At 44.4% G+C, this 24,758-nt stretch overlaps 1 protein-coding gene across 1 annotated transcript in view; it reads right to left on the bottom strand.

Moving 5' to 3' along the window:
* TNFRSF21 (TNF receptor superfamily member 21) overlaps positions 1-24,758 on the bottom strand; it is a 69,622-nt gene that overhangs the window by 15,435 nt on the left and 29,429 nt on the right. Inside the window, exon 4 of the mRNA XM_030315671.1 lies at positions 7,962-8,227. Coding sequence (XP_030171531.1) covers positions 7,962-8,227 — 266 coding nt within the window. The remainder of the gene's footprint in view (positions 1-7,961; positions 8,228-24,758) is intronic.

Genomic DNA, 24,758 nt, shown 5'->3' on the forward strand with positions numbered 1-24,758 from the left:
GGGACGTAGGTCTCCTGCATGGTTTCTGGAAGGGATCGAGAATATCTAACAAAGAGTCATTCTATTACCCAGCAGTCCACAACAACAGCACTGGCTTCAAGTCCACTAGTTACATTACAGCATAGTTTTGATCGGTCTTATCTAATGGAAGGCGGGCAGGAGGGGTAAGGTACCCAACTCCCCTGCTGGATTAGCACCAGTTCTGTACATTTGAAGATCGCTGGTCAAAGCAGACAGCTGAAGTAACACTTTACATTATTTTCAATTGTTGCAGGTCTTCTTAATATTATCATTCTGGGGGCGCCTGGGTGGCGCAGTCGGTTATGCGTCCGACTTCAGCCAGGTCACGATCTCGCGGTCCGGGAGTTCGAGCCCCGCGTCAGGCTCTGGGCTGATGGCTCAGAGCCTGGAGCCTGTTTCTGATTCTGCGTCTCCCTCTCTCTCTGCCCCTCCCTCGTTCATACTCTGTCTCTCTCTGTCCCAAAAATAAATAAAACGTTGAAAAAAAAATTTTTTTTAAATAAAAATAAAAAAAAATATTATCATTCTGTGAAAGGTGCATAAAATCCCTTTTTCTATCCTTTATCAAACTGAGACGATAAAGGAATACTGAAATTCCAATCACAATTACTGTCGAACCCAGCCAGTAAGCATTGCTTTACTATGCCACTTTCTTACATCCCGCAGTTTAAATAAACAGTACCTCATTCAATTTTGATAACCACTCGATCTTCCATTTTAAGTAGAAAAATCTGGGGCCTTGGGTGGCTCAGTCTATTAAGCGTCCGACTTCGGCTCAGGTCACGATCTCAAGGTTCATGGGTTTGAGCCCCGTGTCGGGCTCTGTGCTAACAGCTCAGAGCCTGGAGCCTGCTTCGGATTCTGTGTGTGTGTGTGTGCGTGCGCGTGTGCATGCTCAAGTGCACGCACCCCTCCCCCACTCATGCTCTGTCTCTTAAAAGCAAATAAAAGTGAAAAAAGAAAAAAGAAAAATCTGAGAGGGGACGACAGAGAGAGAAGTTGAAGGGAGGGGAGGGGTGAGGAGGGGTGAGAGTAAATCTAGAGATTCAGTTGCTCAATTTTGTTTCCCTTTTTCTGACAGCCACTGAGAAAGCAGACCGTTATCTTCACACATACCATCACCTTTGTTTCTTCGCTAGAGAAAACATCCCCAGCCTAGGAACATTCGCTCAGGCAGCAAGGAATAAATATTTACCATTAGTGGAATTTCCAGTTCTTGGGCACTGAACCCAGATGGCAACCTGATGCTCAACCGCCCACTTTAACCAGTGTTGGAATGGGAAGTACCTCCCCACCCGACACTAAGTGGATGGATTTAAAGGATCCATTATGTGTATGAGTTGGAGCTACTTAGGAACACTTTTTCCATCTCTCTTGCCTCTAGAGCCCGGGGAATAATGGCAGCCATGCACAGTAAACATTCACCAAGTGCTTACTGTGGGGACACACTCACCTAGCTCCCACAACACCTCATAGGACAGGCACTAATGGCGCTTCCGTTTCCTCAGGAACAAACTGAGGCAGAGAGGCCAGGGTTCCCTGCGACGTGCTGCCAGGGCAGGAACTTCACCTGGCACACATCTCCACACCGAGGCTCCGATCTGGAGCCTTACCGGCTGATTAGCTGTATATCCAGCAACCCCTCCTCCCACCCTTGTGGATTTATTCCCTCACACTCCCTAAGTATATAGAAGTTTCTCCCATTCAACCGTAAGCTTCCTTGACCGCACTGACTCTGTCTTAGACTGGTCTTTGCATTTGCCCCAAACGTCCGGTATAATACTGCACATCTAGTCTGTTAGGTAATAGAGATTTGAACACAAAATCACATCATCTCCTTTGCTCTTTAGCAGAGGAAACTTACATACAGACATGAGAGCACTGGAAAGAAACAACGGTCCCACTAAATTCTCTTTTCCAGCTATCCTTCAAAACCAAAGGGCAACTAATGCAATTTATTTATTGAGTTGGCATTTTCCAGACACAGAAAAACAGAATTTATTGCCGGAAACCTACCCCAAGTATTCTTGGGGTCAAAGAAAAATGATCTCAGGTAGAAGCAGAAGCTGCAGAAAGGAACAAGGAACAACAGAAAAGATCAAGATGCAGGTGTTATCCATGGGAATCCTGACGTGAAAAATCATAATAATTGTGCCTTTTGGGGGCTGAGAAATGTGTGGTGTTAAAATTCATGACAATAAAAAAACATAATGCAAGAGAAGGATAAATAGAATTAAGGTCTCCTAAGGCCGTTACGCTGTTTAGAAATAGTAAGAAGTATCCACTTACGAAACATCTCTCATAATTTAAGTTGTGATCTCTACGGTAACCATTAAAAGTACAGTAAAACATGTGTAACTAACAAGCTAAAAAAGGAAGAGAAGTCGAATCATAAAAAATACTTGATTAATCCCAAAGAAGGCAAGAAAGAGGGGGAGAAAAAGAGACAAGACAAATACAAAACAAATAATCAGATGGCTAGATTTAAACCCAAATATATGAGTAATTACATTAGAAATGTAACCACACTAGAATTCTCTAATTAAATGACAAAAAGCTGTCGGACTAAATTTTTTGAAACCTTAAATATATGCTACTTACATAAGACTTTCTTTAAATAATGCCACAGGGGGGGAAAAGTCAAAGTAAAAGGTTGGGAAAAAAGAGATAACATACAATTTGGAATGCTGTATTGGAGTTTTTAAATAGCTTTGGCAAAGTCCCAATAACTTCCAACTACGGCCCCACTGCTGTTTCTACCAAACGCTGATGCCCTGGAAGGGAAAAATAGATCCGATTCTAGAAGGCTTTAGATGTTGAACTCCAAGAAGAGAGTACTGAAAAACAACTCACACCTTAGATAAAGAAAGAGTCAGGTAGCTGAATGGATTAATAAACTGATATAACTAAACACTGGAGTGTTATTCCGGGCTAAAAACAAATGAGCTATCGAGTCATGGAAAGACACGATGGAATCTTAACTGTATATTACTAAGTCAAAGAAGCCAATCTGAGAAGGCTACATACTGCATGATTCCAACTATATAACATTCTAGAAAAGGAAAAACCATGGAGACAGTAAAAAAAAAAAAAAAAAAAAAAAAAAAAATAGTGTTGCCAGGGTGGGTAGGGTAGGAGAGAGAGATAAACGGACACAGCATAGAGGATTTTAGGGGCAGTCTAAATATTCCACATGATGGTATTGTATCATTATACACTTGTCCAAACCTGTAGAATAGACACTTAGTGAACCCTAAGGTAAGCTATGGACTTTGGCTGATTATTGTATGTCAATGTAGGTTCCTCCTTGGTAAAAAATGTGCCATTCTGGTGAGTGATATTGACAATGGGAGAGGCTATGTATATGTCGGAGGAGAAGGTATATGAGAAATCTCTGTACCTCCCTCTTGATTTTCTTTCAAACCTGCAACTGCTCTTAAACACTTAAGTCTTAAAAAAAAAAAAAAAAAAAAAAAAAAAAAAAGAACACGCCAAAAAGTGAATTTTATTATGTAATTTTTTTTAGTACACAAAAAAAAATTTTTTTAGGTCAGACTCTGGATGTGTTTAACTAAAACATGGCTAATAGGCCACCATGGTTAATAATGGCCCAGCTGTCCTTGCCAGAGGTAACTAAAAGGTACACCAGGCTCATCCTTTGAGTGGAAGCTAATGTGGGTGCTCTCGGGTTCATGAATAGGAAAAACTATTAACCATTTTTCAACATATGCACGCATAGTCATTTTTACACATTAAGCTTCCATTAACTCCTAGGGCAAAGTCTCAAGCCCCCAGCAGTTACCACAATACAGCAAGAATACAAATCCATCATAAAGCGGGAAGAATAAGTCTCAATTATGCCCCCTGCACTCTGTGTCTTGTTTGACTCAACTAATCTCAGAGATAAGCTGCAGACAATTACATACTGTGTGATTAATAAAAGCTGGCAGCCAGAAATCCATGCTCATTGGCTCTTAAAATGAGAGTCAGAGCTGGGTCCACAGGGTTGCTAGACAATGATGGCCATTATGAAAACACGGAACAAGAAGCTTCATATTGGCTTCTCAGGCTCCATCATCACACATAGGCTACCCCAGAACTACAGAGAAAGCGAGGATGCGTGATGCCACTGTTCCTTAAAAAATAAATAACAAAATAGATATTAGAATCTTGTTGGATATAGAGGAGACAGAAGAAAAGCGCTCAAGGGTACAAGAGTCTGGCACTTTGGGACTCAGTATTTTGTTTTGTTTTCGGATTCACTGACTCAGTGATTTTTGTTACGAATCACTCTCCTTGGTACACAAACACGGTCGCCTCCACAGAAACTTTGGGGCCTACCTCTCCCAACACCTGTGACAGTGCCTGGAATAAAGTAGGTGCTCAAGAAACATTTATGGACCTCAACGGAATCATCAGAGAAACATCCAAAGGTCATTTTTTATAGTCAACACCCTACCACCATCACCACCACCCCCAAAAGAGAATTACCCTGAAGATTGGGACTGAGTTTTCTAAGTGATTGCTGAGTATGCACAGAGAAATGAGACAGATTTGCAGAAATCAAAAAGCGAAATAAGTCTCGGCGATTTTTTTGGCAAATCTGACCCAACATCACAAACCTCAAGTCAGTCCTTGTAAACATTTACAAGGAAGACTGTCACACAAATATGGTCACACTGTCTACTCTCCCTAAACTGAAACAGGATGGCGCTCCCTCTCTCAATTCAGCAGTCAAACAAAGCCCTACCTACCCTTTTGCTTGTGCCCTTTCAGCTCAGTCATTTAAAAAATATTTTAGGGGTGCCTGGGTGGCGCAGTCGGTTAAGCGTCCGACTTCAGCCAGGTCACGATCTCGCGGTCCGTGAGTTCGAGTCCCGCGTCAGGCTCTGGGCTGATGGCTCAGAGACTGGAGCCTGTTTCCGATTCTATGTCTCCCTCTCTCTCTGCCCCTCCCCCGTTCATGCTCTGTCTCTCTCTGTCCCAAAAATAAATAAACGTTGAAAAAAAATAAAAAAATAAAAAATATTTTAATGGGGAACCTGAGACCAGAGAGGTTTAGTAATTTGTCCCAGATCACACAGTGGGTAAATTGAGGATCCAGAATTTGGACTCTACACAGACTGATTCCAGAACGTACTTTCTTCAAATCTATACCAGCGACACATCTTTCAATTGTATGATTGGGGGTGAAGAGTGGGTATCACTTGATTTATGAAATCAGTATGTGAGGGTAACTTGAATATAAATAAGTCACATTTGGGGTGCCTGGGTGGCTCAGTAGGTTGAGCGTTCAACTTCGGCTCAGGTCATGATCTCACACTCGTGAGTTCAAGCCCCGCATCAGGTTCTGTACTGACAGCTCGGAGCCTGGAGCCTGCTTCAGACTCTGTGTCTCCCTCTCTCTCTGCCTCTCCCCCACTTGCACTGTCTCTCTCTCTCTCTCTCTCAAAATAAGTAAATATAATTTTAAAAACTTAAATAAGTCACATTCTATTTGCCATTTAAATAAATAAACTTTAAATCACAAAAGTAATGTGTTTTCATTACAGAAAAAAATAAACAAGAAAATTCACTTCTCACTGTACCACCTGGATTTAATGACATAACATTAATGCTTTCTCAATTCTCTATGTTTATATTTTCCTACGCTTGCATTTTTTTTTTCTAATAAGACACCTTCTTTTCCCTTAAAAATTCATCATGATCATCTTTCTACTTTACCAAAGATTCCACTCCACCAAATGCTAACATTGCATCGATCACAATTTACGTTTCTTGTAGGGATCATTGAAAAGACCTAGCGGCTTATTCTCCAACATCTAAATCCTCAAGTCGCCTGCTTGCCCTGCCAGCTCTTTCCCTGAGTCAATATTCCAAGGAAGCCCATTCATGTTTGCCTCTCAACTCCCTTACTCGAACGGCAGTCATTTCATCCAACTAGAGATTAAACATCTTCCTTTCCTTTCCCCCAGATCCAGCTAACTCGAAGCCAGCTTTAGTTGTGAGCCATACTTTTGGTATCATTCTCAGGAAGTCACAAGACACTACTGCGTGCCTTTGAATGTTTACCACTGCATCTGTTCATAATATTTTTTTCTGGGGGCACCTGGCTGGCTCAGTCAGTTAAGCATCTGACTTGACTTCAGCTCAGGTCATGATCTCATGGTTGGTTCATGGCTTCGAGTCCTGTTCTGCCTCTGTGTGACAGCACAGAGCCTGCTTCGGATATTCCCTCTCTCTCCCTCTCTCTACCCCTCCTCTGCTCACTCACACACTCTCTCTCAAAATAAACAAATAAATAACACTAAACAAATATATATTTTTCCTGAAATTCCACACCTCAAAGAAGCCAAAAATATACCAGGAGTTTAAAGACCACCTTCAGTACCAATTAGCACCTATAAATTTTATCCACTCGCTTAGATAAAAGAGCCACCTCTTGACTGTTTACTTCAATAGTGAAGAAAGACTACACTGTTAGTGCAAAAAAATAAAAGCACTTGGACCTCTTGGATATATAAAATTGAGTCCCTTGATACACAAAATTTGGTACAGAACAGTAGTGAGTTAGAGTTGATGGGGGGAAAAAACTCTCTCCAGCTCTTTAGGTAATGAGTTTGGAGCACTGGAAAATAACATCGACAGAATGGCCTTTTAAATTTTAAGTGGGTTTTATCAGGTCTCGGTGGCAACATTTTCTTTACTTTGGGAATACATTCAGAAACTTTAATCGAAGTTTGTGAGAAACAGAAGTCAATACTCAAGTTTGTACTTAATTCACAGCCTTTCAGGGAAGCATATTATGATTAAAGGAAAGGCTGAGTAAAATCAGGTATGTTATGATCATAACTACCATTTGTAGAACATCTTCAACATACCAGGACTTCCATATACTTTATTTCTAATCTCAATTAGCCCTATAAGGCTGGCTTACAAATGAGAAAATAGAAGTAGAGAAAGGTGAAGTAACTTGCCCTTGGTCACCCAGATAATAAGTGTCACAGCCAGGATTCAAATCCAGAGCTGCCTGGTTCCAAAGCCAGAACTCAGTGACCAGTGACTATAAATAAGTCACACTCCTGGGTCCCCTCTGTTCCCGTCTGATGTACAGATTGAACAAGCGCAAGAAGAAGGATTGATCAATCCTGTTACCTACTGCTGTCAGCACCACGTGCAACCTCAGAAGGTAAGATTGAGTCCTCCTAAACTACATCACAAAAAATATCCTGGGGGAGGGTTGGGAAAGGGGAGAATAGGGGGAAAAAAAAAAGTCCTCCTTCTTGGATTTGTTCAGGTGTGTTATGCAAAATGAGACCGTACATGGGATAACGAGATCTGGCTGCATAGTCTGAAGACAGAACATATCCCAAACACGATGATTCTCACCTCTGCGCCTCCAAATTAACACCATTTTGAGAGCTTTTTAAAATACTGATTTCTGGGACACCTGGGTAGCTCAGTCGGTTAAGCATCCAACTTCAGCTCAGGTCATGATCTCAAGGCTTGTGAGTTTAAGCCCTGCGTCAGCTCTGTGCTGATGGCTCAGAGCCCGGAGCCTGCTTCGGATTCTGTCTCCCTCTCTCTCTGCCCCTCCGCCGCTCACGCACTCTCTCTCTCTCTCTCTCTCAAAAAAAAAAAAAAAAAAAAAAAAAAAAAAAACATTTAAAAAAAAAAATTTTTTTAAGTACTGATCTGTGGTGCTCCACCTACAGATTCTGATCTGACTGGTCTACAGTGGAATCCAAGTACCAGAAATTTTTTAAAGTTCTCTAGATGATCATAACGGACAACCGCCAAGAACCACACTGTCCCAGAAGGGGAGTGTGTGTGATCCAAACACCCAATATCTGTATTTTTCCTTATTATATACACCTGGTAAAATCTGAACACAGGGACCCACAGGTTAGTTGGAAAGACCAACAACCCAGGGACATTACCTGGGCCGTATCTTCCATCAGTCCCCGAATCTTCTCCACGACATCGTTGCGCCGGTGCTGGCGCAGGGCACTGATGAGCTGGGCGAGGCTGGCCTCAGGCCCCCGGATGGTCCAGTGCTGCAGAGCTGCGTAGGCCCGCTCGTGGTCGGCCGTGTACCCGTTCGAGAAAGCGGCCACCTCCCGCTCACTGGCATTGCACAGAAACTGATAGATATCCTTCCACTGGCTTCCCACTTGGGCTGCTACGAGCTTCAGGATGTCAATCCCTAAACCAGAGAGAAAATAAAATGAAAAACAGACACAGGCACACGAGGAAAGGTCCTTCTTTATATATGGCGACTGATTTAATGACCTAAAAGAAGCATGCTCTCCCCTTGTAATAACATCCAAGGGAGTGGACTGCCTTCTATAAGCACTTAACATACACAACCCCTCCTAGGGACTAGTCAGGTACCCTCCTATAAATTTCACTTCCTGAATATGGAACCAGAAGAAGGCACAATCCTGGAAGTACAATAAATAGCCCCCAAAACGATGTTTTGAAAGCCAAATCCAAACAAAAGAACCAGGGACTCCTTTGTTACTGCTAAAAACAAGTGCATCCACAGCTCCTGAGTGGCTCAGCTGCTTATGCGTCTGACTCTTGATTTCAGCTCAGGTCGTCACGATCTTGCATGGGTTTACGGGTTTGAGCCCCACATCAGGCTCCATATTGAGAGTGCCAAGCCTGCCTGAGATTCTCTCTCTCCCCCTCCACCGCACACCCTTTCTCTCTCTCTCAAAATAAATAAATAAAACTTAAAAAAAAAAAAGTGTAACCAGACGCCCCCGGACTAAAAAAGTGGTGAAATTAAGAAATTAAGAAATTCATGAGATTAAGAAAAAAGTAAGCCATGGATTAAAAGCGCAGTGGACTTTATCCAGCACCATCTGGGTACAGTGTTCAGATTCTGGAAATAATGTCCTTTATGTCAACTGACTGTATGCCCAGCCATTCCAGCCCAATGGAGGCACTCCTTAAGAACCTCTGGCTCCTTGTGCTCTAATCCTATGCTCAGCAAGCAATTTTTTCATCTATTATTCAGTCTCCGAAGCTGACTTGCACAGTTAAAAGGGAGACAACAACCAAAGTGAGACTATAATAACAATAGCTATTATCTCCCCGGTTTTATGTCTCAGGCACTAGCTCTTGGAACATCTTCATAAAGCGTTAACATTCCAACCACACGGATAAGACCACAGCACCTAGAAAAGTTAGACAATCTGCCCAACAGCACAAAGGCAGCTGGGTCGGAACTGAACCTGACTCACTGGATCACGTATTATACGGTCACTCTGGCGGATCGGTCACTTGTAAACTCCGTCAGTGTGGGTCTACGGGACCCAGATCTGATGAACGCAGGGTGAAATGCTGAGTCAAATCCCGGCAGCTGCAAGCTCGAGGTGAGTGCCTGACATTGACCCTCTGTGAGGTGTGGCTCTCCATTAGCAATACGCTTTGGTGTCTTCTTGTACACGGCACCTTCTCTCGGCATTTACACGTTGGCTTTGCCCAAATTGCTACACGGCATTACAGAGAACCTCACAGTTGGGGACCTGGCAGGCAGTTTACCACAACAGGGGGTGAGCCCTCTCAGCCAGTACCATGTCTTCGAATGAGGCCGTGCTCCCATGCCCAGATACTGGAGGTATTATAGTTAACTGTTATGTCTTTAAAACACTAACTACTCAAAAAAAAAAAAAGGAGTCAAGCTCCCACGTGAAGCTTAGGGGAAAAAAAAGAAAAGAAGAAAAGAAGAGAAGAGAGGGAAGATTCCTGGGATCGAGAACTGAATTTTTTAATTAACTACAGGTTAACCAAGGGGAAAAAGTCTTTTTTTTTTTTTTTTTCTTCAGTCAGTTCTTGGGGAAAATAATTATAAAACTAGCTCTCAATGTTTGCCTAAGAAAAGAGCAACACTAGTTCCAGAAGTTTCTTTGAAAATGGAGAGCTTTGTGTTTCCTCGATGTCAATCCTTACTCTGCCATGCAAACCTATAGAGGCAGATTTATCTGCAAGATTGCATACATATCCTGAACCAACCACCCGCAACTGGCTTTTAAAAATAAGTTCCTGGTAGAAGGCTGCTTTCTTGTCAACTCTAAGAGTAGAATGCCACAAATCAAGGCATTACTGTACTTTCCACACGATTTTCCCTGGGCAGTGTGAAATACACTTGAACTAGTTGCTTTTCAATTTTCATGGCAATGTTTAGCCAGGTACAGAGCTTTTGATTTCAAGCAACAGACACCTAAAAAAAAAAAAAAAAAAAAAAAGTCTATGTCCTATTTAAAACCCTGCAGGTGACTTTAAGGAGACAGCCAGCTCTTTGTGATTGATGCGGTAGGTTCTTCCAAATACCAAGACGCTTGTTCATCCCTGAATCTTAATTTAGGTTAATTTGACTAAGGCCCACAGTGTCTTACACAAAAACATGACTGCATTTTCTTGTACATGGGACTTTTGCCTAAATCTTCATAATGCCCGTGACAGTGTGGCTTTGGGCAAACCACTAACTGTCATGTCCATTTCCTCATTTGTACAATGGAGATACTCACTAGAGTCCCTGGGGATGGGCTGATTAACATTTTCTATAGAGTTGATTTATTTTTGGAAGCGCCCCGTGGTTATAAATGCTCCATATACTAAACACTAAAACTTAAGACTAAATGCATTTCTGATGCAAATACACAGCCTTTATAGAGTAATTACAGAGTCTAAAAGGCTCAAACCTAACAACAGTTCCCTCTCCCCAAACCCAGTATTTATACTTTGTTTCAGTCACAAAATAAAGAAAAAGGAGGAAAAAAAGAAAAACACAAAGAATGGATACACTGAAACTTTCCTTCAACTAACTGACTGGAAGCTAAATTTAAGGCCCACGGATCAGGTCTCATTTTATTTCTTTCTTTATTATTTTTTTAATGTTTATTTATTTTTGAAAGAGAGAGAGAGAGCGTGAATAAGGGGAGCGAGAGAGGGAGACACAGAATCCGAAGCAGGCTCCAGGCTCCAAGATGTCAGCACAGAGCCCAACACAGGGCTCAAACTCACAAGCGGTGAGATCATGACCTGAGCCAAGTCGGACGCCTAGCGGACTGAGCCACGCAGGCGCCCCTCATTTTTTTTTTTTTAATGGCAGAGAGAGCTACTGGAGAGAGCAGCCTTTCCACCCCACAGGGGATCACAACACAGCAGGAGACGGGCCAGTCTGAACTGGCCCAAGAGCCTACGGCCCCTGGTCCCCACCCCCACAAAGGGGAAAGAAAGACCTGTGGAGTATTTCAAGAATATTTCTGAGCGGCCACTGCGGCTTACTGTGTTTGCTGGACTGATGACCCCTACAGAATTTTAATGCAGAAAGAATGATATCGCCAAGAAAGTGAAGTAATGCCAATGAAATGGAAAGTGTGATGGGCTCTGGGAGTGCTCTTTACTTAGCAAGAAGTTTTAGGCAAAACTAAGCCATACAACTATAGAGAAAAGCAGTAGGATAACAAAACCACATTGAGATAGTTACGTGGGGGCTGGGGGAGCGAGGCGGAGGTTACCGGGTAACGAAACAGAAGGGACTTGAGAGGTAGTCACAAGGTTCTCTTTGTCAAACTGGATGCCGGGGAAATGGGTCCTCTTTTTATCTTGTTACTATATTATTGGTTCGAGATCAGCTAGCCAGTTAGTAGTACCTCTACTGCAGTTAATAGGGAACGCGGTGTAGGACAGGAGCCTTATTATATGCTGAAATTATGAATGCACTTGGGGTCGGATACAGTGTGTATGCTTCTTCCTGGCCTGTTATTACTGACCAAGCAGATGCTGGGAAAGTTTTCTGTGGGGCTAGTAAATTTATTTCTTTTCTTTAAAAATTATGGTGCCCTTGGGGTGCCTGGGTGGCTCAGTCGGTTGAGCGTCCGACTTCAGCTCAGGTCACGATCTCGCGGTCCGTGAGTTCGAGCCCCGCGTCAGGCTCTGGGCTGACAGCTCGGAGCCTGGAGCCTGCTTCCGATTCTGTGTCTCCCTCTCTCTCTGCTCCTCCCCCGTTCATGCTCTGTCTCTCTCTGTCTCAAAAATAAATAAATGTTAAAAAAAAAAATTGGACAAAAAAAAATTATGGTGTCCTTAGGGGGGAAGAAAAGGGAGGTCAGCACAGGTTCTCCGTAAAGGGAAACAGTAAATATATTAGGTTTTGAGTACCGCCATGATCTCTGGCCGAGGTCTCTTCCTTGACTCTGTTGTAATGTGAAAACAGCCATAGATGATACACATGAGTGTGCCTGTAAGAACCTTTATTTACAAAAACTGGGGGTGGCCTATGTATGGCCCACACACTGTACTTTGCCACCCCCTGAAGCAGATGCACTTAAAAGGGACCATAGCTTGGGGGCGCCTGGGTGGCTCAATCGGTTAAGCGTCCGACTTCAGCTCCAGTCATGATCTCACAGTTCATGAGTTTGAGCCCCGCATCGGGTTCTCTGCTGTCATGATTGAGCCTGCTTCGGATCTTCTGTAACCCCCCACCCCTCCCCGACTTTCTCTCTCTCTCTCCCTCTCGTTCTCAAAAATAAACAAACATTTAAAAAAAAAATAAAGGGAACATAGCTAGATTATCAAATGGCATAAAGATTTAGAAAAACATCTTGTTAAAAGAAACACCCTGCCGACACACACACAAGACAATGGGAGTTCTCACCCCAATCATTAATGTGAAATGGGGGTAACTGAAAGAGAGACCAACCCTGGTCCTGGTCACCTGTCCTATCCAAGTCCCAGGTTTTTATCTATCCCGGAGACAGAGGAGCTGAATAGATGGGACTCATTTAGCTGAAAGGGATGCCACATCTCATTCCTTAGGTTGAAAAATAACACATCCCTCCACCCACGGAAGTGCTGACAAGGGTGTGAAGCTTAACTTTGCTCTTCCTGTGATATCAGGTCCCGGAGCTCTGAGAATGAAGCTTCTAAAGAAATCAGCATAGGAGTCAAACAAGCCCTTATCTGCCAGATAGTTGCTAGGGGCTGTGTGTGAGAAGATGGCTCTGGCCCCAGGACACGGCTTTTGAATTTTGAGGAGCAGGTAGCGGAAAGATCATGAACTTAGTCATCACAAGATACGGTTTCAAATGCCATGACTTGTTAGTTGTGTGACCTTGGGCAAATGACCACCCCTAAGATTTCAGGGTCCACATCAGTAAAATGACAATGCCACCTCTGATCTCATAGGGTAGGTAAGGAGATTTATGGGATCGGGTAGTAAAACCGTCAAGCCGAGAGCCTGAGTGCACATCGGTTTCGCTTCCTCTGTCCCCTCCACCTCTGCACAGACAGGTCGTCGGGACAAAGGACCTGAAAGATGGCAGGGGTTTTGCAGAGACCTAGGGATTATAGCTACTTGACAATGAAGGCGAGCACCAGCATCCTGGCTTCCTGTGCTTTTTGGAACCTCACTGGCACATACCAGAAGGGGCACCGCCACACAGAAGGGCACCATCCACAGAAAGGCAGATGTGAAAGAAAAATGTTTCTGCCCCTGCAACATGCAGGGCATCCTATCAGTACTCACTGCTGACCTTGCCCAGATTGGCCACCAGGGAACTCAAGAACAGAGGCATGAAGGAGGTCATTGACTGAGCTATTGTGGAAGCAATGGCATTTTTCTAGTGCATCCTAAAATCCTGAATTAGATATCATCTGGGTGACAACATTAATTTGAGGCTCATTTTGTTAAGCCCAATGTCAGCTCCAATATGCAAAAAAAAGAAAAGAGTTCCACCTCTTTTCATAAAAACCTGAACTGACCTTTATAATCAGAGAAGATATTAAAGCTCTTTCCTTTTAGAGATAAATATCTGAAATGAGTGCCATCATTAAGAACCCACATTAAAGCCTCCCCGGACGAGGTATGAAGGACAGTGATGATGGAAACAAAGGCCATCTGTAACCCACAACACAGCACCTGGTTTCATGCCGTGCACCCGGGTTCAACAGAACGGGTGCGTGGAAAAGATGAGTAGGTTATAAGCCTTGTGATGGTACCAAATTCTCATCATTTAAAAGATTCGAGCATTCCCACTGCATCTCCCATACTTGTGAAATGTAATGTCTGTTCTCATTATTCTTCTTAGAAAGAGAGGTAGAGCGACGAATAATGAGAAAATTCCCATAGAGGCAATTAATACACAACTTCCTCCTCCCTGGACAGATAACTCCATAATTATCTCTATGCTGGTTTCTCTACACACAGCAGTCTCCTGCGATGTAGACACACGAAAGAAAGAAGGAAAGAAAGAAAGAAAGAAAGAAAGGAAGGAAGGAAGGAAGGAAGGAAGGAGAAAGAAAGAAAGAAAGAAAGAAAGAAAGAAAGAAAGAAAGAAAAAGAACGAGCAGGAGAAATGAGCTCAAGATTATCTCCCTTCTACCATCATCCTAATTCCTACCCACCCCCCACATTACTCTTTATCAACACGTGCTGTGTCCTCAATGTACAGCAAGTTGGAAATCTCAATAAGAGCCTGGCTTTAGCATTCCTAGAATTGATGTTCTTCCCTATCCAATGGTCATGTCCTCATTGGTGCCTTTTCTGACCTCCTTCTTCTGCCTGAGCCCCACGTTGGCTGTGACTACCATTATCCCCAGCACCTGCCAGAGCCTAGCACATAACGGGAATTACAACGAACATCTTGAATGAATGAATGGGAGCCTTTTTTTCTGAGCTTTCCCCTCTTGCCTGAACACCCCCCACCACCACCACCACCTTTTATCATCTCATTAATCTCTATAACTGCAGCCATCGAGAACCTGAGGGGCCACATGCTGACACACCCTCGTCATGTAACCGTGCCAGATCTCATGTGGTCAACAATGGGTGGAACCTGGGCTTCCTGGCACAGGGACCCAGTTCTTGTGCAAGAGCCTCTCCCTCTGGCAGTGCCCTCTTCCCAGTGAGGGTGGTCCGTCACAGCCATGTCAGGCACCAGAGGAAAAAGTCTCCCAGACTGTGTGCCCCTGCAGCCAAATCCTCCTGCGGAGAGAAGCTGTCTAGACCAAGGTCTGTCTGGCCCGATTACACAGTAAGTGCTTCTAAAAGCAACATACCCGGGGCGCCCGGGTCACTCAGTAGGTTAAGCGTCCGACTGCAGTTCAGGTCATGATCTCGTGGTTCGAGACCTCGAGCCCTGAGTCGGGCTCTGTGCTGACAGCTCGGAGCCTGGAGCCTGCTTCGGATTCTGTGTCTCCCTCTCTCTCTCTGTCCCTGCCCCACTCGTACTCTGTCTCTCTCTCTCTCTCAAAAATAAAACTAAAACAAAAAATAAAATAAAATAAAAGATAATAAAATATAATAAATAAATAAATAAATAAATAAATAAATAAATAAATAAAATAAAAGCCACACACCAAAAACGTGCACCTGTGTTTGGTAGTAATTAGTATGGTTACGGGATAGTTTTAAAAATGGGATATCAACAGGAATCACTCTCAACGCATCACACAGGAAACTACTTTATCAGCACTTGGGAGCTTAGTACGCCCCAAGTTAAAAATACTCCTTTCCTCTAGTTGAAGTACAAAAGTTGAAAGAACTGCTTAAACTTCATTTTAACTCGAAAAGTGACTTCCGAAGCAGAATTAATCACTATCTTGTTGAAGGCTCAATGGACAATCACTATAAGCTCAGATGAATCTCAAAAGCTACTAAAAAAAAAAAAACCACTGTGCAAAGGTCTCATAAAGCTAATGATGGGCTGTCTACCAAAGACAAGTTCTATCAAAACAGTAGACAATTTTCCAGATGGAAGAAATAGATACCACTGATGCTGTAGGGAAAACTAATAACCTTGTATTTCACTCCGTGGAGGAAAACAAAAAGCACAAGGCCCAAGATGCCTCCTTTCTCCTGGTCTTAGTCTGTGTTTGAAGCTGTTCATTTATTCATTCGACAAAAACATATCGAGCCCTTATTCTGCACCTGCCACTGTCGTAGGCACTGGGGACACTGTGGTGTACAGGGCATAACAAAAGCCTTTCCTGCATTCCACTGGGAGACATGGAAAGTAGTAAGATATTTAGCGTGATAGACAGCGAGGCATGCTGGGGAGAAAAATGTAACAAAAAGTCACTGGAGACGTTTGAACCAAGGAATGGCACCATCTGACTTCCATTTGAGCAGGGTCATTTTGGCTGCCGTCAAGAATACATGGAAGGGGTACAGGTAGAATAGAAGCCACCAGTCAGAGGTCACAGCGATCTCCCTAGGGAAGGGACAGTCATTTGGGCCTGAGGGGCAAAATGATAGGAAAGGGTCAACTTCTGAATATATTTTGAAGGGAAGGCTGATGAGATTTGCTACTGGGTTTGCTGAATATGGGGGGAGATAGAAGGAGTCACTCTAACATTTTGGCCTGAGCACCTGGAAGGCTGGAGGGGCCTCTTTCTGCAATGGGTAACTGATGTGGAGGTGTGGTTTGGGATTCAGTTTAAACGTCTTAGGTGTCGAACGTCTAGACATCTGGGTCTATCGGGCAAGGGAGAGGATATCTGTATATTACATTCAGGTTCAAGAACCAAGATGCTCTTGGGAATCACCAGCAGATAGACGGTATTTAAAGACCTTAGCCACCAAGGAAGGGAGAGTGTACAGGTAGGAAAGACGTGCAAGTCCTGAGTTCTGGGTCTGTCCACTGTTTATAGGTCAAGTTAAAGAGGAGGAACTAGCCAAGGAGATGGAGAAGGAATAACCAGAGAGGTGCGAGAAGAACCAGGAGAGAACAGTGTCCCGGAGGCCAAGGTAAAGAAATGTTTCAAGGAGAAGGGGATCAAGAATGTTAAATGCTGCCAATAGGCCATGCAGATTCAGAGGAAACTGAACTGAACAGACAAAATCATGTTGTCAGACTCTACAGAAAAGATGCAAGATTGTAGCTAAAATACTGCCATATTTCACTGATTCTAAGACATCTGAATGCATATTTCAGTCAATGCCTTTTCATATCTTGGTTACAGTGGATTTTCTTCCTTAGTGGTATTATATTTTTAATGTTTATTTAATTTTGAGAGAGAGAGAGAGAGAGAGACAGACAGACAGACAGACAGACAGAATCTGAAGCAGGCTCCAGGCTCCGAGCTGTCAGCACAGAGCCTGACGTGGGGCTTGAACTCACAAACCACGAGATCATGACCTGGGCCAAAGTCGGCCGTTTAACCAACTGGGCCACCCAGGCGCCCCTCTTAGTGGTATTTTAAAAAATGTTATGTCACCATCAGTGGTCTCTTAGATTTGATAAAATATAGAGTCATTATCTTTTTAACTTATAAACTTGAACCCGCCTATTTTTTAAAATACGACACAGCATCCACACTTAATATGTCAAATTCTGTGCATACCCTGCAATGTTAAAAACCAATTACTCAAGAAGAACAACCAACAGAAATCTAGAAATTCCTCCTCCTCTGCAAAATCTGCTTACATAACACCTGACCAGGTTGATTCAAGGGCACTGATTTTTAAGGATTTTTTTTGTTTGTTTTTTTTTGTTTGGTTGGTTTCTATTTGGATTTTAGCCCTCTGTGGGGGAAAACACTAATTTGTCTTCCAAAGAGCTTAAATGCAAAAGCTGTTAGTTAGATAAATTACAAAATAAAACATACACTTAAAACTAAATACCATCCCCTTAAAGCCCAGAGGAAGCATCATCAGCGGGTGGGCCTGGGGAGGACTGCAGCCTGCGATTCCCAAGGGCAAAAGCCCATCCCTGGCCACTTTGTGCACGAGATAATGCTTTTTAGGCTCCAGTGATAAGAGGCTTTTCTCCTGCAACAGTTCTTTCTGCTGCATAATCCTCAGACATCCTCAGAGGTTAAACAGATAGGTGCTGTCGGCGGGAAATGGCATTAGTGGAGGCAGAGGTGGAAAAGGCAGCGGGGTAAGGGGGGAGGTGGAAAAAACGTCTCTTCCTGCCACTGTAAAATAACTGTGGTGGGGCAGCCCCGGGGACGGAGCAAAGGACACAGCGGCCTCTTAAAATGGAACAATCTGCTCCCTTCAGCCCAGCTTCCCGGTGTTTACATTTCAAGTCTACTTCCCATAGGAAATTTGGGCTGACAGAGAGGTGACCGTCTGGAATTTTTAGTCAAGGAGGCTTGAGGCAAAGAAGGAAGGTTTCTTTGGTTGCAGCTGTCTGCTGTCTGGGGCTGAGAACACCACCAAGTTCAACAGATGTGACTTCAGATTAGCAGGACTCCATCACCGCTGACTTATCTGTAACGGCCTTTATTTATTTATTTTTTTACGAGAGCCCTCCAAGCCTAAGCTTAAGAGAAAAGTGAAAAGTAGGAAATCGGTGTAACTTCTATAGAGGAGAACTCATTATTGATGACAATTTTGTAGTTGTTTTATTTCAGACAAGTTGGGTTTTGCTAAGGGAAATAAAATTTTCTTAATAGAGCATGATAAAAAAAAAAAATCAAGCATAGAAATTTAGAAGTTTCTAGCCTCAGGTGATTCATGGGAAATTTCAAAAAATCTCTCAAAAAATAAAAATCAAATACAAAATTCGTAGAACAGGATATGCCACTCAGTAAGCATGAGGTAAGTCTTTGTTGAAGCAAACAATGGAAACTTAATGGTAACAGAAGCCTTTCTTATAAGGCTAGAAAAATATATTTACTAGTCACAGTTGTACTCCAGAATTACTTTCACAATCTTGCCTATGTCAGCACTAACAAACATCCCGTAACATCACTTTAGGGGAAAAAAAAAAATGAGTCGAGTACTTATTATCAAATTCCTAACACACTTCACTTGTTCATCATTTCTGAATGCTGCATATGGTAGTTTCCATAATTCGATTGCAATGTTTTAAGTGCTCCCTGAAACCTGTCTGAAGAAGTCTATTGATATTGTTCAAATATATCCAGGGCACGGCTTCCGGTTACTCAACCTCTGTCCCCTACCAACCACTGCAACCTGGGGGAAAGATTTATGCCAGAAACACAGTCCCAACTGGACTGCATCTGGCTGCTTTCTCTGGAAAGAGGATGAAGGCTATGAGAGCTGGGAATCCAAGAGACAGGTTTCCTTCACAACCCCCATAAAGACCCATTCTCCCATACCTGACCCATCCTGAAGGAGGAACCACAATTTGGGAAGAAAGGAAACACATTTCCTAAGCCTACTGTTGGGATTCATAAGGACCTAGAACCAAGAATGATGCTCGTAAGTAACACTTAAAGAAGAGATAGGTTTTGCTTATTTGCTGGGTAGTGCTTTGCTTGAGCAGCGGGGTAAGGATAGAGAACAGGATGGAAGAAACAAAACACATATTACCAGAAACTCAACCCCTAAAATATACCTTCGTTCAAGGACAGTGTCTGAACTTTTTAAATAAGTGCACTGGCAAATTACGTCCAGGTTCTCAGGCAGCACTGTTTTCCCAAAGAACAGTCTTTACAGACAGACTGGGATATCAATCTTAGACAAATAAAGTTATGCAATCAAGTTATGCAAATAAGAGGTTTAACGACCAAGCCAGCTGAGCTCTACTTGAACTTGAACTTCATCTTCAGGTTTCAAGCCTGAGACACGGAAGCAGTTTGGTGTTTGGTCGTGGGTCGTTCTTAACTTCACTGGTAAGTTTTTGCAGCGCCGAAGGACAGGATTTAGAATGGAAGATGTTAGAGATACTTGAAGCCAAGCCCTTCATCCTACCAGTGAGCAAAACCGGGCTCCACAAGGTCACAAGGTCCTTCCCTCTGCATAGCCTCCCTCCAAGCCAATGCTGTCCTACTGCACATGTCCCCTGAGCATGGTGGGTTCCTCCCCCCTCCCCCTTGCCCCAGGCTGCACTGTCGAGGCGACCACGGGAGCAGGCTGGGTGAGCAAAATTCCTTCCTCTCGCCCTCGAGAATGCTGAGAGTCACAGACTATGTGCCACACTGTCAGTTTCTTTCCAGCTCTTTTTGTTTTGGTCAATCAGGCTTTGAGGCACATTATGGCCACCGTTCTTAGTGTAGATTTTTTTTTCCCCCTGCAGCCATTTCTCCTGACCCACAGGACTCATTAAATCTCACCCTCGATGGAGTTCTACTTGTCTTGAACATCAGATACAACTGTCCCTCCACCCTGGCCTCAGCTCTCCACGAATGCTTAGTACAGCTCAACTTCCTGACCTTCCTGTGAGGAAAGAGAGAAAGAGAAGCAAGCCGAGCTGGCAGCTTTATCAATATTTACATATGATCTCATTTAGTCTTCATCAACAACCCCATGAGATAGGAGCTATGTCCACATTACAGATGAGAGAACTGAGGAGAGGTTCGGTAGCTTGGCATAGTTGCACAGTCAGGACGGAGAGTCAAAACCGCAGGTGAATCCACCCATCAGCCCACATCTCTCACTGCACCATGATGCCTCCCGGGACCAAGCAAAGTGTTACCCACCCTGTCCTTCTTGAGTCTTGGTTGCTTCCCTGGACATAAATCTTTTGAATATGTCTCCCGCCAACCCCGACTCCCCTTCATGGGGTCACAGGAAACGAGACAAGTGGAAATAAAGGAGAAATTGGTTACAATGATAGATTTACGATAGCCCAGGTTTCAACCTTCTGCCCACTCTTCCTCCTCCAAACAATGGAGAGACGTGGGAGAGGCAGCGGCACATGCTAGTGACCAGCTCGGAATCCAAGGCCAGCTGCGTGAGTGCCAGTCCTGGATCACCACTGGCCTGACGTGTGGACCTTTGTCAAGTCATGTAATCCTCTGTGTCTCCGTTCTTAATATGCTGTAGAATGGGCACGGTCCTGCCATTATAAGGTTGTTCTGAGAATTAAATGAGAAAGTACATATAAATCCCACAGAACAGTACCTGGCACACAGTAAGCATCCGATAACCCTGGTGTATTCTTTCTCTCCCTTTCTCCAAACCAGTGTGTCAATGCCAAGGCCTTACATAGGCTCCCTTAGAGCAATTTGCTTATAGAATAATCCTAGACAAGGACATTTTTGAGTAAAACCGAGTTAAAGTGAGAGGATGTCAAGAGCAGCCAGAAAGGTGCTTGAGTGCCTGAGAAGCAGGCCATGAGGGTGTAAGGAAAGGATCAAAGAAAGGAGAATGCCTCTGCCTCTTCAAGGTCAAGGTGGGAAAGTTCCGTATATATTGCAAGAGCTTTAAGAACTTCTTTAGGGGCGCCTGGGTGGCACAGTCGGTTGAGCGTCCGACTTCAGCCAGGTCACGATCTCACGGTCCGGGAGTTCGAGCCCCGCGTCGGGCTCTGGGCTGATGGCCCGGAGCCTGGAGCCTGCTTCCGATTCTGTGTCTCCCTCTCTCTCTGCCCCTCCCCCGTCATGCTCTGTCTCTCTCTGTCCCAAAAATAAATAAACGTTGAAAAAAAAAAAAAATTAAAAAAAAAAAAAAAAAAAAGAACTTCTTTACTTTCACCTGCTGCCAAGATCTAATTCATCTTCAGCTCCCAGCTTCTTCACCTCCCGCAGTCGGAAATCATCCAATTAAGAGGCTCAGCAAAGGTAGCGGAACACCGCCACCACCTGCAGCCCCCCCCCAAATGAATGACCACCTAGGGACCATCACCATCCCCATGAAGGCAATCCAGGGAGACGTCCCCTTCTGAAACATGCCTTCGTCTCTCCCCCGCCCCCCCCCCCACCGTCCACTTCTGAGTCCCTGTGGCCAAAGGGCTACGTTCTTCTGCTCCCCCAGTCTCAGCCTTCGGTATCCTCACAGGCAAACAGCCTCTCCATGCTGTCATTTAAGAAACAGGAGTAATTGCTTTCAAACCCCGATAGCCTCTGAACTGAGCAGGACCCTGCAGTCCTTTGACCAGAGAAGCAACACGTGAAATATAAAGAGCACTGTCCCAGGAGCCAAGAGACTCAGCCTTAGTTTCTTCTCTAAGCCTACTGGCCACATGACGTTGGGCAAGTCACTGTTCTCGTCTGGCACTCAGTTTCAGCTCCTGTAAAATGGTAGATTAGACAAACACACACACACACACACACACACACACACACACTTCTCCACGATCTCCAACTTGAAGCTCTCCCCAAATAAAACTAAACCGAATACCTTCTACGTTACTAAAGCCTAATCCTTAGACTGTACCTTAACCTTGGTGTTCACACACACATAATTAAATGAAAAATAACAGAAGTCAAGCAGTTTAATAACGAGTCACGTTTGAAATTTCCTCTTTTTTTTTTTTTGCCTTGGGATTCCTTAAAGGTGACCCTGGTTACAAACAGGAAGAGTTTACTTCAGACACTATAGTCCCCTACTTCAGCCAAAGTACAGCTAATTCAGAATCAGGCAGATTGACCATTGAGTTCCTTTTCAGGAAAACAAGTCAACATCTGGATGACAACTCTGAAATGGGAGATAATGCGGCAAAAGACTCAACAAAGAGGGAGAAATACGTAACTAAGATGGAGACTAGCTCCTCTCCAATCTAATGTCTCTCATAGCACTTTCCCCTGAAGAAATAAGAAATTCCTGGCTGTCGAGGCGAAAGGCAAAACCTGTGGACAAGAGCTCTGCCTGGGCCTCTGAAGTACCCGGCAGGGTGCCTCGCCTATTCCCTGCCGGTGAAACCAGACTTGGACATTGCCTTTCTGGAAGCGAGATAAATTCTTTCTATAACCCCAGCCTTCCACTGATCTATGAGTGACATTTTTTCCCTCATCCTCAAGGATTATTTTTGGATTATCCTGGAACATTTTAAGCATAGTCCCAACAAATTACAAAGCTGCACGGATCTGTGCTAAATGTGTAATTTAAGAACCCCTTGACAGGGAGAGTAATCCTCCCTGAGAACTAATAAGAACTCGTAAAAATATATATGAAAGTTACAGAGAGTTTCAGCAGAAGTCTGAACTTATTCATTGATCCTCAGCTAGACTGCCAGGGGGTACTGCCCCAACATGTGTATCCTGGAAGCTGCCTTGACAGGTGGATATGACAGGTGGATATGAGCTGCTGGCCGCCCTCCAGCCAGGACGAGAGTCGACTAACTTTTCCAAGGCAGGAAAGCACTTACCAGGTATGCTCTCTGTGTCACCAGGGTAAAGCTGTTCTCAGGAGTTCTGTTGGGAATGGAGTCCCTCGCCCATATGAGGAGACCAAGGCCTTCCTCAGCATAATAATTCAGAAATGGATGAGAGCCTTGGACACAGCTTCACCTTAGGCAATCAAGGTGACACATCTGAAGGGACTGAAAGACTCAAAAGTAGCTCCCCCCCGCCAGTCCCAACCACGCTACAAAAATGTCTCACATTCTCGCCAAAAGCATGCACGGTTATCGCACATTCCCCTGGTCCTCCCCAGCCACGTGTCCTGACTTAGGTGGAAATTTCCACTGCCCTGACCTTACTCTAGGGTAAGCGCAAGGGAAAGCTTTACTGCGTGGCAGTGAGCACGCGGTCCTTCTTTGGCATCAGTTTGGGGTTAAGCCTGGCCTCTTATCTCGGCCCAGAAGCCCCTGTACTCCACTCTACAGCCCGCTGCAGGATCCATGAGGGCAGATCACACTGGGACAGACAACAGTGTGACGGCAGTGTCCTCGGTTACAGTAAAATGATCATGCAGACCAAAATCTGATGACCCTGCTGTGTTGGGTTCAAGTTTCCTCATTCTTCAAAGTTGAGATTCAAAGAGAGCAAGTCTTCCTCCCAGGATCAAGCAGCCTTTTAGTAGAAGACCCAGATCTGGACCTCAGGTGTCACAGTCCAGTGTCATTTCTGCTGCCATGGCGCCTTCTGGGCACCGCGATCCAGCCTCTGAAGAACAAGCCCGTGGCTCCACTCAACCAGCTCATGCTTGTTGAAGGGACTGCATTTCAGATATTCTTACTCTGTGCAGCAATCCGGCATGCCTCACTTCCAGCTCTCCTCAACACCACTATTCGGACACTGAACGAAGAAAATATTCAATGCAGCCGTGCACGCTCTCAGCTTCTGAGGAAAGAAGGGGCGCGCTGCAGCATATAGTTGGTTGTGCGTGTCCACTGCCTCGCTCAGTCCCTCTCTCCACGCAAAGCACATCGGTCCCCTGAGCGAACGACGAAAGGTAGGCGACCAGACTGCACCCCAAACCACTGCCTCCTCCCTCTATGGCTCTGGTTTGCCTAAGAGGCAAGATATAGCAGGTGTATGGCAGGTACCCCCCGTGAGGTGGACCCACGAGGTGAGACTAAGGTCTCTTGGCAAAAACTAGCATCTATCAGGAGAAGGTGGAGAAACCCTGGAGTAATTTTTCAGCAAAATACAGGGTAACTGCCACCTTTTCCTTCCCCCCCCCCCCATATCCGATGGTCCTGTTTTATAACTCAGCCCTTCAGCAGTCAGACTGGGAAATAGTTGCTGCTAAATATAAGGTAGAACACGGAGGCTAGAATTCAAGCAGCTGTCCAAGAAGAACCAGACTGCTTCTCCAAACCGTACAAGGCACCGGGAGGCAAGATACAAAAAGAAGTGCTAAGAGGGGCGCCTGGGTGGCTCAGTCGGTTGAGCATCCGACTTCAGCTCAGGTCATGATCTCCCGGTCTGTGAGTTTGAGTCCCGCGTGGGGCTCTGTGCTGACAGCTCAGAGCCTGGAGTCTGCTTCAGATTCTGTGTCTCCCTCTCTCTCTGCTCCTCCCCTTCTCACGGTCTCTCTCAAAAATAAATGAACATTTGGGACTCCTGAGTGGCTCAGGGGTTAAGCGTCTGACTTCGGCTCAGGTCATGATCTCATGGTTTGTGAGTTCAAGCCCCGCGTC

The sequence above is a fragment of the Lynx canadensis genome, chromosome B2 (assembly GCF_007474595.2).
Source record: "Lynx canadensis isolate LIC74 chromosome B2, mLynCan4.pri.v2, whole genome shotgun sequence".
NCBI lineage: Eukaryota > Metazoa > Chordata > Mammalia > Carnivora > Felidae > Lynx > Lynx canadensis.